The sequence below is a fragment of the Sus scrofa genome, chromosome 4, assembly GCF_000003025.6.
Source record: "Sus scrofa isolate TJ Tabasco breed Duroc chromosome 4, Sscrofa11.1, whole genome shotgun sequence".
In the NCBI taxonomy this organism is placed as follows: domain Eukaryota; kingdom Metazoa; phylum Chordata; class Mammalia; order Artiodactyla; family Suidae; genus Sus; species Sus scrofa.
In genome coordinates, this window is record NC_010446.5 from 83,868,453 (window position 1) to 83,883,891 (window position 15,439).

The following is a 15,439-nucleotide window of genomic DNA, read 5'->3' on the forward strand; positions in this document are numbered from 1 at the left end:
AATAGAATCACTAACTCTATTAGTTGGTGTTGTGTAGCTAAAACCCTATTCCAGTCGTCGATTAATTCTTAAGAGTGAATCGATCTTGTGTTCAGTGCATATTGTTCCCAGTCATTTAAGAGAACATCATCAGAAAGGCTCTGCTGAGATGGCCTTTCCATTTAAATGTGTTAAACTCTGTGCTGGAAAGTCTCTGTTTGCCCCTCCAGATCCACTTTTGGTTCTCCAGACTACCAGGCTTTCCCACCTGTTGGATGCCAGTTAGGTTTGACCAGTGAAAGTGACTAGCATGAGATCAATATTCAGGAGGAGAGAGAAGTCAGTGTATTCATTCTCTTCTCTCCCCCTCACTTTGTCAAGTGGTCCTCTTCCCATGGTTGTGGCTCTTGCTGGACTCTGCAAACAGCTCCCTCATGTTGCCCCCTCAGTCTTAGGGTGGTATCCACATCTCACCCTTTTAGCACCTGGGTGCTTTACAATTCCTTCTTGATCTCTTAACCATGCCCATGCCTCTGTCATTACTTCCTCCACTGAACTCTCATCAGTTACCACTTCAGGAGTGCCATCTACTGAGACCTTTACTGACACAATACCCACATTTTGATGTCACTGGAGACTGGAAGGCTAAAGGGCAACCTGTCATCCTAGGTTAGGTCTAATTTAGAAGTCACACTTGGGATCCAAATACCTCCAATCCAAGCTATTCCTTCAAGTTCATTATAACTCACATAAAATTTCCATTGATGTGGTTTACCAAAATATAGTCTGTATTCCAGGAACAAGCTGAATTCAGAATCCACAACTTTCAGGCAGGACACCTCTGTGTCCTGAAGGAGCTATCTTTGGAGACAGAGCAACAAAAGCTTTTCCTTAGGTCTTGACTCTGACCCCTCTTAGATTTCCTCATCTGAGCTGGTCCACATATGGGCCACGAAGGCTATTGGTGCCCTCCTAGTCCATGAGCTCAACTAAAAGCTGACTAAATGGTCTCCTTGGTCTATTTCCACCAGGTTCATATTCAGGGCTGGAAAAAGACCAGGTTACCCTTCAAACCAAGATGTTTTGCATGTCTTTGGTAGCATCCACTCAGTGGTATATTAATTAGGATTGACTAGATTTTTTTTTTCTCAACATGATTGAGATCAATTTATTTATTTTTCAATTAGGTGTGGGAAAAAAGAGACATGTGTAGAGACTTGTGTTAATTGGCTGGCTCCTTATGGATGAATACTGGGGACAGCTGCTCTGTTGGCCTGTCAGTTTATTCATCCTTGCACTTGACTTTCTAAATATTGATGCTTGAATTGCAAGATAATTCAAGGTAAAACGATTGGGAAAGGAAAAAAAGAGCCATTGTCCCAGGGATATTCTAATTCCTCCATCCAGAAGACCAGCCTGCTAGAATGGATGCCCAGCTAATTCTCTGTGCCTGTATGAGAAACTTCCCTGTAGGGGTGAAATGAGGGAGGAAGCCTTGAGCTTGCCCAGAAGGTAAAATGGGCTACAACCTACCTTCTTGCAGTGGGTGTGTGAGGACAGCGCCATCTTAGATGATGAGAATGACCTGTCGAGTCATGAAACTAAGGACAAAGGCCAACTAAAGTAAAACAAGCAAAGGATAAAGGCAAAGGGCAAATGGGACAGATGCTGAGCAGTGTTTTTTTTTAAAGGCCTCATTCTCCCTCAGCCAGTGCAGGAGGAGATGAGTACCCTCGGCAACTAAACTTCAGGCTACAGTGTTAGAGGGAAGGGGAGAAAATTAATTCAGTTACTTTAACAGCAGCTAATGTGCAGTGCTGGGTGTGAGCTCAAATCTACTGATTTTGCCTTGACATTTTCTATCTTTGTACTCACTGAAATGTGTGATGTTGAACTAGCCCATGTAGAAAGCTTGCATCATCATCATGTCCCCTGAAACTCAGTTTTTAGTAAAAAATGATCAGATGATTAATGATCATTTACTATTCATCCCTTTGGTAGATTCCTCCTTACCCTTTTTCCCTCCCAATTGTGTCTCATGAATTAAATTTTTTGATTGATCAAGACATCTTGGACCCCTGCATGGCACAAGCCTATTTTTGAATCTTGCAAGAGGCTGCAGCTTGAAAGGAATGGTAGAAACCAGTCCAATATTTGACGTAGTTACTTAAAATATGCCTTTTGCTCCAGCAATTCAATTTGTGTTTGGAGGGACAGAAACCCTTGGAAACAAAAGGTAAGGAAATCTCACCAACCTAGCCCATCCAGGATTCAGAGAAGGACCAAATGGACTATCCACTGCATTGTCCAATGATCATCCAAGGAATGAAAAGCAAGGATGACCAGATGATTTCCTAAAAATGTATATCCATCTTCTTGTACTGGGCTTCTTTTCTTCTCTCCCTCATGGCTTGCTTTTTCTGCCATTCCAGAGGGCCTCGCTAACATTATCTCACCACTCTGACCGCAAAAAAACCCATTCTCTCTTTCTCCAGTTCCTTCTGTTACTCTCCAGGGTCCCCCTAGTGTCTTCCCACTGCAATGTATCCTAGACTAAGTACTTGGTTATTATTTTTATAATAAGATGATAGTGGTACTCTCTAGAGACACAGCTTTTGTGGAACACGGCAAGGCTGGCTCATGGTAACCCATTTGTATCTCTTAAAGTGGATTTCCCTTAATAACCAAAGAGTTAAAAGTGACCAGAATGGGAGTTCCCGTCGTGGCGCAGTGGTTGACGGATCCGACTGGGAACCATGAGGTTGCGGGTTCGATCCCTGCCCCTGCTCAGTGGGTTGGCGATCCGGCGTTGCCGTGAGCTGTGGTGTAGGTTGCAGACGCGGCACGGATCCCGAGTTGCTGTGGCTCTGGCGTAGGCCAGTGACTACAGCTCCGATTCGACCCCTAGCCTGGGAAGCTCCATATGCCGCAGGAGCGGCCCAAAGAAATAGCAAAAAGACAAAAAAAAAAAAAAAAAAAAAGTGACCAGAATGAAGAAGAAATGTTTGGCACCATATCAATTTAATGAGATCCAAAACATTATAAAGAAACAACCAGAACTCAGCATTTCTGGGAGTGGTGAGGCTTGGCACAGGATAGAGTTCCTGGGTCTCATTACAAAACCTCTACATATAGAACTACATCCTGCATTCACAGCCTTCCTGGATATAAGCTGGAGTCACTGACAAAACATAGTGCCTTTGCAAGCTCATCTCTCAGATACATGTGGCCCAGCTTAATCTTCCCTCCTCCTCTGCAGCTTAGTCCTGGTTTCTTCTTGCCGGCGTCTCCAGGCAGCAATGATGGCTTCATCGTCCATTTCCTCCTCCTCCTCCCTGTCAGTGCTTCTCCGATACTGGGACCGCCTTCCTGAAGCAAACCTCCCCTCTTCTCTCTTTTCCATCCTCTCTTTCTCCCCCTCCTCTTCAGACCTCATGAAGCTCTGGGTGAATTTCCTCTTGGCTCCAAATTCAGAAAAGTCCGACTTGGATGACTCTTCCACATCTTCCCAGTCCCTGGGTCTGGCCCAATTCGGACGCCGTGGTTCTGGGGACTCTTCCCCTTCAGAGGGCTCAGGGGTCCGACGGAAGAAGTAGGGCTCTGGGCTTTCCTCTCGAGAACTTGAGGTCTCACTGAATGTCGACCTGGAGAACGTGTGCATCTCTCTGCCCTCCCTGGTGGAGGAAGCAGAGAACTTCGAAGTGCTTCTTACAGAGTTGCCATTGGCCTCGTGGTAGGAGGAGGTGTCCTGTTCCTCTGACTGGGATTTGGAGAACTTATAACTGGAGGACTTAGACTCTGTCTCCCGGAGCAGGGAAGATCTGGTGCACTTCCCCCTGGAGCTTCCAGACCAATCACTTTGGGGAGGAGATTTTTCCTCTGTCCTGAGGCCACTGAGCCACTTATTAATACTGCTATCCATCTCTTTGCCAGCTCTGCTGCCACTTCCATAGCTATCAGAAACAGCCAGGGAGGAGGCGGTGTCTGTTTCGGGTTTCTGAGAATTACTGCGGGAAGAATAGCGGAAGCTCCCTATGGCACTGTCAGTGTCCTCATCCCAGTCACCCACGTCATCATCTTCATCTCCCCTGCCCTTCTTCTTCTTGAAAAGGGAGCTGCGTTTGTTGTCGGAGGCCAGCTTCTCCATTTTGTACTCAGACATCTTCTCCTTGAGCTCCATTTGCATCTCTTTCTCCTTCCGGCCAAGCTCCCTTAGGTCGACATTGTCAGCAAAGAGGCTATAGATAGGCTTGCTGGTCCCCCTCACTTTGCTCCCAGTACCTTCGGCCCTCGAGCTCTGTGTGGTATGGGAGGACAGAACAGACTGTGTGTCAGAGCTGGGTCTTGCCTGACTTTGAGGCAGCAGGGATCCACCCAGGGAGGAGCTGCTCTGTCCACTAAGCATGGAGACTTGGTCATCCCCCAGACAGCTGGCGGCTGGTGCCACCTTCATGCTTGCAACAGATGGTGAGCGGGACAAGAGCAGTATTTCATTTTGTTTCTGGGCCAGCGTTTCACTGACTACATTGGCAATCCAGTTTTGGATGCTGGCGATGGAAATAGTGTCTCCAGGCCCCACTGGCAAGTTAGGTAGAGGTGTGGTGGGGGCAGAGGCCAAGCATCCCCCTACGTTTCTTAGGGCCTGAGATGGGTGGGAGCTGTGGCTCTGTGTGCTAAGCACGGATGCTGTGTCCCCATCAGCACTGACTGAGGGGGCCGCTGACCAGAATGCAGACAGAGGGATGCTCCCGCTGGCAGCTGAGCTGTCCGCCTCCCAGCTTCCCATGGACTGGCTCTCCTGCAGCGTCTGCCTGCTCCTCTCCAGCAGCTCCAGCCTCCGTTGCCTCTTCTTGGCCAAGGCCGAGTCCTCTCCCTTGCTGAGCTCCACCACCTCCTCCTTATTCTCACTGCCCACCTTCTTCTGGTGTTTCAGCTTCCAGGCCTGGTAGGCTGACAGATTGACGTCAGAGGGGTTCTTCTTCTCCCCCTCGACCTCCTCTGCATCCTGTTCACTGCTGCCGTCTCCTGCCTCTGAGTCTTTCTTGTGAAATCCAAACTGAATTCTCTTGATCTTCCACCTTTCCAGGGCAGTGAGTTTGTCCTTGTTCCTGCTGCAGAAGTTATAGAAGGAGCTGGCCTCAGAGGACACACTCTGCTCATCATCCTCCCGCATCCCACTCCCCACCTCGGAGCTGGAGTCCACCTCCTCTCTCTTGCTCCTGGAGTGGTACCTCCGTGAAGCTTCCTTCTCAATCTCCAGAAGCCTCTGGTTCCACATGTCCCAGGTGCTCTCCGTGGACACAGAGTCAGAGCGGTGTCTCCCACCTCGGTTCTGGCTGCTCATTTCCAGCTGCTGCTTCAGGACTCGGATGTCCCGGCTGCTAACACTCTCCGAGGTGCTGCTCTCACTCAGCGTGTGCTTCCGTCTTCTCCTCACGAAGGAGCCGGTGTCACTCTCCTCCTCCTCTGCCTCCTCCTCCCTGTCCCACCTCCGGTGCCCTTCTGCCTGGTACCTCTCATTTCGGCTTTGCCATTCCCGGATGATTCGCTCCACATCCTCATCCTCGGCCTCCTCCTCTCCCCTGCTGTCCCTGCCCTGGGGAACCTTGCCTGTGGGGAGGCCCCGCCCTTTCTTCCACGCCTCATAGAGTTTCTCCTCTTCCTCTTCGTCAATGAGGGTGGGGGGCTTGGAGGCCCGGCTGGCCTTCCCCAAGGAGGAGCCACTCAGGTGACTGGTGACATCATCCTCCTCCTCCACGGTGAGGGCGTACACTCTGGCCCCGACTGTGCTCCCGGCGTCCTCACCCTCCTCCGCCTCCTCCGCTCCCCCTGCCCCGCCGAAGTCCTCTTCTCGCTCCTCCATCAGCTTCTCGTTAAGCTCCCGGAGCTGCTTCAGGAAGCCGTCATTGGGGTAGATGGGCCGCTTCTTGCGCACAGTCATCAGGGCCTCCAGGATGGCCATGTTGTGGAAGATCATTAGGTAGGCAACCACCAGCACTGCCGAGCGGCTGATGCCCATTTCACTGCTGACCAGGACTTTCCCTGAGGGGAAAACACAGGAGATAGTGTAATGATGTAAGGGCGGTGGCTTCGTTGAAGTTTATTTTTTTAAGAACTGTTTTGATGTGCTGGATTGATATGTTTTCTGTGCTTCTGCTGTTCATCCATGCTCAGGTCACATGAGAGACAGATACCATTGTCCCCATATTACAGATGTCAGAGCAGTGGGGCTGCCCTGTACTTATAGAAACATCTTCTGCCTTTTCTGAACACAGGCAAGGAGACGGGAGTGGGGAAAGAAAAAAGGAGCTAATCACTGTCCCCACTTTTGAAACACTGGAGTACGTTTCTGCTTTTTCTCCACCAAACTGAGTATCAGATGGAGGAAAAAAATAAATGAATAAGAAGAAAGGGGAAGAAAGTAGAAAAGGAAGGAGGCTAAGATGAATGAATTGCAGAGAAATATAATCTCAGTGTTGGAAAGGACCAGAAGTCATAGTTGAAATCTGAGAATTCCCTTTACAACATCTTTTTTTTTTTTTTTTTTTTTTTTGCAGTCCCAAGGTTGTTTTTTTTTTTTGCTTTTTAGGGCCGCACTCACAGCATATGGAAGTTCCCAGGCTAAGGGTGGAATCACAGCTGCTGGTCACAGCCACAGCCATGCCAGATCCCAGCCACATCTGAGACCTATACACTGCTAACTGCAACACCAGATCCTTAACACTCTAATCAGGCCAGGGATCAAACCCACACCTTCATGGATACCAGTCAGCTTCCTTTCTGCTGAGCTACAACAGGACCTCCTACAGCATCCTTGATACTGGATAATCCATCATCCAGACGCTTCCAGTGGCAGGGAGGTCAGTATCTCAGACTGACGAACAAATACACACACCTCTCCGTATTTAGATCCTTCTAATTTTTTGAAAATTCCTTCACATATTAGGGCAAAGGATAACTTTCTGTAACAGGCATCCAGTGTTCCTACTCTGACATTCTGGGGTGAATAATTCATATATCTGTATGAATCAGGTCTTTAACACAAAAATCTTTAAGAAAATCACTGTCATATTCTTCTCTAAGGTTTTTTTTTTTTTTTTTTTCTTTTTCTTTTTCTGACTATTCTGGGTCTTTCAATCATTAGTCAGACATGTTTTCATGTTCCATTGCAATACTAGCCACTCTCCTCAGGTTAAACTTGAACTTATCAGTTTTTTTCCGAAGAGATTTGTGTCAAAATGGAGCAATATATTTGAGGTTTGGACTGACCCATACAGAGTAGAGTGGGCCCCTCATCACTCCTGTTCTGGGCACTAGGTGTTCACTGATAACATCTGAACTTGCAGTGTGAGTGGATATATCACACAGCGAACTCAAATTATTTTTTATATCAACCAAACCCTATAAAGCTTTCTAAAAAACTGCTATTGAGTCATATCTCTCTTATAGCATTCTTAAAACACACAGACAACTTTACAAATGCCTATTAATATTTTGGGTAGATATAGCTTGTTCTTATAGCTTAACAGAAGCTTTTGCAAGTCTTGGCTTTACCATTTAATAGATCAGTTATTCCCTAGCCTCCCTCCTGCTTTTCGTCATTCGTAAACATGACAAACATACCTTCTACACCTTCATTCTAACAACCGTTTAAAATGCACACTGGGGAGTTCCCGTTTTGGCTCAGCAGGTTAAGAACCCAGCTAGAATCCTTGAGGATGCGGGCTCGATCCCTTTCCTCCCTCAGTGAGTTAAGGATCCAGCATTGCTGTGAGCTGTGGTGTAGGCCACAGAGATGGTTCAGATCCTGGGTTGCTATGGCTGTGGTGTAGACTGGCAGCTGCAGCTCCAATTTGACCCCTAGCCTGGGAACTTCCATATGCTGTGGGTGCGGCCCTTAAAATAAATAAATAAATAAAATGCACACTGGGACCAGTGGAGATCTTCCTCCAGGCTGTCATCAGTCTATTTGTCAACAGTCTTTGAGGATATTTGTTAAATTAATTGAGTCCTATCTTGCAATATGGGATGGGGGTGACTTTTATTATTATATCTTCACACCAGTTAAGACCATAGGTTTTTCACACAAGAGGTCAGAGGCTAAGGCAAGACTTTAGGGCCCTGGAGGTCCAATAATGCTGAAGGGCCTCATTGCCAGGGGCCAGCAGCCACTAGGGGGAGGTAAGCAAGCAGAATTAAGGCCACTAAAAGACCATCTACAGATTTAATTCCCTCCCTCCTCCAGCTCAGGGCTTAGCTGTCCCTCACCAAGGACCCCCTTTACCCAGCTGACCTAGCCACAATTTACTGCTTTTTATACCAAAGTCTCACTTGCTTCCTTTGGAGGAGGTTACTAGGCCAGCTCACTTTAGGACACTTCAGGACACAAGCAACCAAACTTCCTAATAAGGACATCAAATACATTTAGACCCAGTCTGGTGGGTTGGGGTGTCATGCTTTTCTGTGTTGTGTTCCTTGCACTTGGGATACCTCCAAGGGCCTCAGGGGCAGCCCAATGGATAGAGGAGAGGCTGGGTGGGTCAGACTTGGGGCCCCCACCCAATTCACCCAGAGCAGCAAAAGGATTTTCTATTTTCTCTGTTAGACACAGGACCACACTAATGTATAGCTTGTGTTTAACACAACTCCAGGGGAGGCTTTTCACATCAAAATCAAAGTAGATTTGTTTGGTCATGATGAAAAACCTCCAGTGGTAAAATGGTTTGAGGAAGGTGGTCTTTTTCTAATTTGCAGTCATCATTTTCAATTAGCAGCAGAGCTAATTTGGACAGGAGGTGCAGGGGTCGGGTCCATCTAGATGTGGTCCCTCTGCTTAAAAATTTGAAAAGTACAGCTAGTGGCCAGAACCCTGGACTTGAGTAAGATGGGTCTCAAGTTCTCTCACAGTCTCAGTATGCCTTTGTATGGCAGGCATTTGTGTTCTGTCCTCCCAGTTCATAATTCTCCTTTCTCTCCGAACTTTCCCCTTCTTGGCACCCCAGGAAAATAAGAAGTTCTTGCCCAGAAGCCACCTCACTTGCCACTGTGAATAGAATTCAGGGTAGACAAAGGACCGGAGGGTGACAAAACAATGTTTTTCTCCAGAGAATGTGGAAATGGAACTGAGGCAGGAGTTAGTGCTTATTGTCAGGTCTAGGGAGAGCCATACTCTCCGAGGTAGAAAGAGAGAGAGAAAAAGGAACCAAGAGTTTTGAGGTTGTTCAGTCCTTGTTCCAGACCATCCTGGGGCCACATTCCTGTCTTTAGATTTCTCTTTAGATTGCTATAATTAATGCCTTTTCTGCTTGTTAAATAGTTGGAGATAGTTTCTTCTTACTGGCAACCAAGGGGATCTTAATTATTACCTGGTGGCCGTTACTTATACTTTCTGGAGTGGGGATTTCCTGATTTGCAAAATGTAACTAACACCTTCTCAAGGGGTTGTTGTGATTAGTATGTAAAATGCCCAGCACCGGGTGTACGTGTTGTCTTCCTCCTTGTTAAAAACTGACTCAGATGATTGGATTCGGAAGATGTGGTATATATACACAATGGAATACTACTCGGCCATAAAAAAGAATGACATAATGCCATTTGCAGCAACATGGATGGAACTAGAGACTCTCATACTGAGTGAAATGAGCCAGAAAGACAAAGACAAATACCATATGATATCACTTATAACTGGAATCTAAGATCCAGCACAAATGAACATCTCCTCAGAAAAGAAAATCATGGACTTGGAGAAGAGACTTGTGGCTGCCTGATGGGAGGGGGAGGGAGTGGGAGGGATCGGGAGCTTGGGCTTATCAGACACAACCTAGAATAGATTTACAAGGAGATCCTGCTGAATAGCATTGAGAACTTTGTCTAGATACTCATGTTGCAATAGAAGAAAGGGTGGGGGAAAAATGTAATTGTAATGTATACATGTAAGGATAACCTGACCCCCTTGCTTTACAGTGGGAAAATAAAAAAATTATAAAAAAAAAAAAAAACTGACTCAGAAACATCCTAGGAATTCCCATTATGACTCAGTGGTTAACGAACCCAACTAGCAACCATGAGGACACAGGTTCAATCCCTGGCCTCAGTGGGTTGAGGCTCTGGCGTTGCTGTGGCTGTGGTATAGGCCAGTGGCTGCAGCTCCGAGTCAACCCCTAGCCTGGGAACCTCCATATGCTGCAGGTTCGGCCCTAAAAAGACAAAGACACCAAAAAAAAAAAAAAAAAAAAAAAAAAAAAAAGGAATTTTGGAGTTCCCATCATGGCACAGTGGAAATCAATCCGACTAGGAACTATGAGGTTGTGGGTTAGATCCCTGACCTTGCTCAGTGGGTTAGAGATCTGGCGTTGCCATGAGCTGTGGTGTAGGTTGCAAATGAGGCTTGGATCTGGTGTTGCTGTGGGGCTCTGGCGTAGGTCGGCGGCTACAGCTCCAATTGGACCCCTAGCCTGGGAACCTCAATATACCGTGGGTGCAGCCCTAAAAAGACAAAAAAAAAAAAGCATCCTAGAGTGGAGAAAAACCACAGAAACTAAGGTTCAGGGGGTTAATACCAGGAGTGGTGACAACTGTTTACCCTGGGGTAGGAATTATGCACAAAGGCAAAAACCTCAGTAAGAATACTGTCCTTTCCCTGCCTCACAGAGGTATGGAGATAAGAAAGGGTGAAATTGAGAGAGAGAGGAGATGGTCTGTGAGACTTATCGGCCAGGAGATGGGGACCTCCCATCCAACCCAAGGTCTGGGCCCCAGTGAGACTTTATATATTTGTCCTTTTCCACTAGAGGTTACTCTTCCTGGCCATTGATGATGACAGGAAGTGTCCTTCCCAGGAATCATTAATGATATTCATCATTGTAATGGCTATAACTTTTTAAACATTTATTATCTGCCAGGTGCTGTACTAAACTCTTATGGGCATTTTTATAGTTTTAATCCTCACAGCAGTTTTAGGAGGATTAGATCTTTTTATCGCTGTTCTTTAGGTAAGGAAACAGGTTCCCCAGGATAAAGAAAATGGCCCAAGGTCTCATGGTATAGAGAGAGCACAGCAGATATGGACTTCAAGCCTGGGTTTGGGGAACTCCTGAACTCCTATCAGCTCCCACTGCATGACCTACAGCCTCTTGTCATTGAGACGGTTGTCCCAGCAAATCTGTAGACAGTCTCCTATCATCCCACTTGGACAACAGCAACAACTTCAGCATAGCTGAGCTCACTCCCACTCTCACCTCCCCAAATGGTCTGTCTCTAAAGCCCAGGGAGTCAATTTTCCATAATGCAGTTCAGACCAAATTAAGCTTCAGCTCCCATACCTTGGTCCTCAACTTCCTGCCAGTGGGCTCCTGCCACCCTCAGCCACTGTGCTAAACCACACTCACCTTGTGATTCCTGAACACACCAAGCTTATTCCATCGTAGGATCTTGGCACCAGCACTTCCCTTGGCCAGGAATGGTCTCCTTCCAATTCTTCCATGGCTGGTACCTTCTCATCACTCAGTTTCAATGCCCCTTTCTCAGAAAGGCCTTCTCAACCAGCCTCTTGAAGGAGCTGGCCAGCCATTCCAACACATCATCCCAATTATCATCTCTGATACTATCACCAATCAGTATCTGACATTTCTCTTTCTCTTTTCTTTTAATTTTTTTTTCTTCCTCCACTACAATGTAAGTATCAAAGGCCAGAAGCTTTGTCTGTATCTTTCACCACAATGCCTGGAATAGCACCTGGCCCATGCCAGGCCCATGATAATTGCTTATTGAATGAATGATGATGTTTTCCTTTCCCCTCCTCTTAGAATAAGATAACCTTCAGCCACAGCAGGTAATCTGGAGGTTTTCATAACATTCCTTATGTCACTCCTCCCCCTGTGGAATTCCAGCAGCCTGGAGCAGGCAGACCCCCTTACCTCTGTAGGTCAGCAGGGCTTCGTCCAGGAACTCTGCCGCCTTCCGGAAATGCTGGGAGATGTTCACCTCAGGGAAGTCATCAACCTCCACACCCAGGTACTGGATCTCCAGGCCAGTATAGAATTCAGGCCCAGTGTAGACACCGGTGCCATGAGCAGCATTCAGGATATGGGTAATTCCCAGCCTCTTCAGCCTCCCCTTGTTCACAGCCACACTCCTGAGGGGAAAGAGGCAGGGATTTTTTTTTTTTTTTTTTTTTTTTTTCCCTCCAGAGTCAGAACCAGGAAGGTGCCTCACCACTTAGATTGGGAGCCTGCCTCAGCTGGGTCAGGAGGCCACACCTGGGTGAATGCCACCTTTTCTGCTTCCTGATATGTCTGGGGCTCACTACAAATATTGCCATGAAAAGGGACAGTGACTTAACCCTGGCAAGAGAGAGAAGGGACAGGGAGCTGGGCACGGGAGGGCAGGAGAAAGAGGAGAACAAGAGTGATATATAAGGAAATCTTTGAATGGTCCAGAGATCTCTAGCCTAAAATCCCATGCCTTAGGGATGGATATTCATTAAGACATAAAAGTGGCAGACAAAAATAATAATAAAAGTAGTGCTTCACATTAATACGTCAATGTGCTTTCACAGGTATTATTTTATTTTATCCTAATAATAAACTTAAGAGGACAACTATTTTTATTTCCATTTGAAGATTGTAGAAATGGATCAGAGAGCTTTTATGACTAGTTCAGAGAAAAAGACTGAACAAGAACTGGGGCATGGGGTTTCTAGTTCAGAGCTCTTTTCACTGCAGTGGAATAACCAGAGTTTAGTTTGAATAGGCTGTAAGGATAAGGTTGCCCAAGAAAGGGCAGAGGCCTTGAGCTGGGGATATCTGGGGATCCCTGTTAATCACAATGTGAATGTTTCTGGGTCTACAGAGATAGTTAGAGATCACTCAGGACCTGGTGCTCAGCTCTGGGAATCAGGTTCTGATTATACCACTGTGGAGTACAAGGCCCAATGTCTAAAGTTATTTTCCATACTGCCTGCTCTGGGGGCCCCAAATTCCCTCCTTTGCAGCTGCATATATGGGTAAAGGATCTCATTAAGTAGTCAATAGATCAGCAAAAATGAGTTTCACAAACCAGCTTGTTGGTACCAATTATCCACTGGGAAGGCCATGACGAAGGAACAGGATATGAATTAGTTGTTTTGTTGTTTTGTTCTGGAAACCACTTTTGAAAAATACTACTTTTTTCTGATTATAAAAACAATAAATTGTAGGAAATCTGTACAATTCAAAAGATACCAAAGAAGAAAATGCAAATGACTTATAGAAGCTCCTCCTAGAGAGAAGTAGTATAAACTTTTGATTACATCTGTATCTAATTTGTTATCTATACAAAAGCACAGGCACATATACACTCTATGTTACTCAATTAGCATCAGCATCATATATTGTTTTGTAACTTATTTATCCTCTTAATATCTTGTGGACATTTTCATAAGTTGGTAAATACATATAAAATCAAAATGGCTCTGAAGGTCCCATATAAGGTTGTTATGGATGTCACGGGATGATGGTGACAGTAGGGTCTGTGTTGGCAAGGCTCTGGGCAGAAGGGGCAAGGCTATGACAGAGAGCCCTGGCAGGAAGGTGGATTCAGGCTGGCTTTTTTTGGCTGGGAATGTCTGCGTGCAGGTGGGTGGATAAAGCCTTTCTCCAAGGTAGGGGCTGGGAGTGTGGTCAGGCAGCATCAATTTGCAGGATGGAGCTCTTGGAGCCTTGGTGAAAGTTGGAGGAGTTTCATCTCTCTCTGGCACTACCCAGGGGGGTAGGACAAAAGGTCATGACTCTCAGCCATCACACTCACTTCTCTGCTATGAAGACGTTGGGCCAGACCTCATCCACCTCATTCCAGGGGGCCTCTTGGCGGTCTTGGACCAAGGCCCGCTGCAGGTCCATGATGCAGGGGGTGTTGTACAGGCTGGTGTCATCCATCTTCTCCCTGACACGGTTGTACAGGTCCTCCACCAGCAGCTGCTCGGCAGACTCCAGCATGCCTGGACACTCTGCCTCGGCTTTGATGCCCCGAGGCTTGAGTTCTAGGGGGACAGCAGCATTCTCATTAGCGTTCGGAACATCATCACCTTCCCTTCTTCTAGGGAGAACCCACCCTTGGGCCGTTTGGGCCTGGGCTGAATGCCAGCAGGATCTGATCTGCCAGGTTGGACTTAATGGGGGCCCATGGGGAGCCTGCATTGGCATAGACATTTGTGGTCAGGATGGGCAGTAGCACATGTGTACTGGTGTAGGAGAAGGATATCGGTGTCCCTTATTCCCTCCCATATTTCTCTAAAGCTGGCTGGTACTTAGACTGGGGTCCTTAGGTATCTAGTGTAAGTCTGATTCATACTTGTAAATCCCACAGTGAAACACAAAACAGATGTTTAGAACACACGCTATTCTCTCCTACCATAATTCATTCTATTTGACTCCTTTACATATGGAATGCAAATAATTCTTGGAAAAGTAAAACTTTCAGCAGTCATTTATGCTAGGCCCCCTTCTAATACACATTTAATTTACTTATTTCATTTATTGTCTGCTTTCCCCCACCAGAGTGTAGGCACCTGTGATCTTCAGCCCCCACCTCTCTGACAGGTGGCAGAAGTTTGCCAAGAGCTCTGATAGCAGTCACAAACCGGCACTCAGGGTCTTTCTGACTCCAGCCCAGAAAAACTCAAATTCCAAATGAATTCAAATTCTATTCACCTGCTTCTCCCATGAACCTTTATCTTCTCCTCCTAATGTATTTGCTTCTAAGTTCTCAAATTTGGAGGAAAGTAAGATCTTTCCTTTCTCTAAGAAGGTAGAGAAGAAAGCCTTTCCTTCCACTTAGTAGCCAAGAAGTACTGATTTGAGAGAAGGAAAAAAGAAGTTAAGTAGGAAGGGAATGTCCTCTGTTGCGTTGGCCATAACCTCTTGCTGGCACCACCCCTTTCCCTGGCGGGTGAAGAGAACAGCATGTTTGGCAAATAGACCCCGTTCTTTGTGGAATGCCAGATGTCTATAAGCTGGACTTGCTGCTCAAGGTGTGCAGATCCTGGAGTCCTGGGTTCTGCCCAGGCTGGGGGCTTCATTTTCCTAAAGCACCCCTTCTTTTCCTCTCTCCTCTAAACCACCTGATGGGCCCCCACATCCCTGCACAGGTCTCAGCTCTAGATGTTTTTTGATCTCCATTTCAAAAGCAGCAAGAAGAAAACCTCTGCAATCCCAGTCCTCTATTTTGTTTAAAAATAGATGAAGCGTTCCTATTTTCTTTACCAGTCCTGACTCTCCTGGGGTCTTACATGGCAAATGAAGAAGCTCCTCTCTGTCCCTCCCCTACTTAGATATCTTTCCTCTACTACATGGAAAAAATAAAATAAAACTCCCGCTGCCTCATTAAAATATGCAGACAGCATTGTCTTCCTCAGCTCTTTATATAGCAGGTTGTTCTGATTTCCTCCCCTTTTATTTTAAAAACAAATGTCCCAGCCCCTCAT

General features: G+C 46.4%; 1 protein-coding gene across 1 annotated transcript in view; it reads right to left on the reverse strand.

Annotated features, from left to right (window-relative positions):
• DUSP27 (dual specificity phosphatase 27 (putative)) overlaps positions 2,982-15,439 on the reverse strand; it is a 30,880-nt gene continuing 18,422 nt past the window's right edge. The window contains exons 4-6 of the mRNA XM_003355072.4: positions 13,765-13,996; positions 11,895-12,112; positions 2,982-6,021 (exon numbers count right to left, since the gene is read on the reverse strand). Coding sequence (XP_003355120.1) covers positions 3,215-6,021; positions 11,895-12,112; positions 13,765-13,996 — 3,257 coding nt within the window. The 3' untranslated portion in view covers positions 2,982-3,214. The remainder of the gene's footprint in view (positions 6,022-11,894; positions 12,113-13,764; positions 13,997-15,439) is intronic.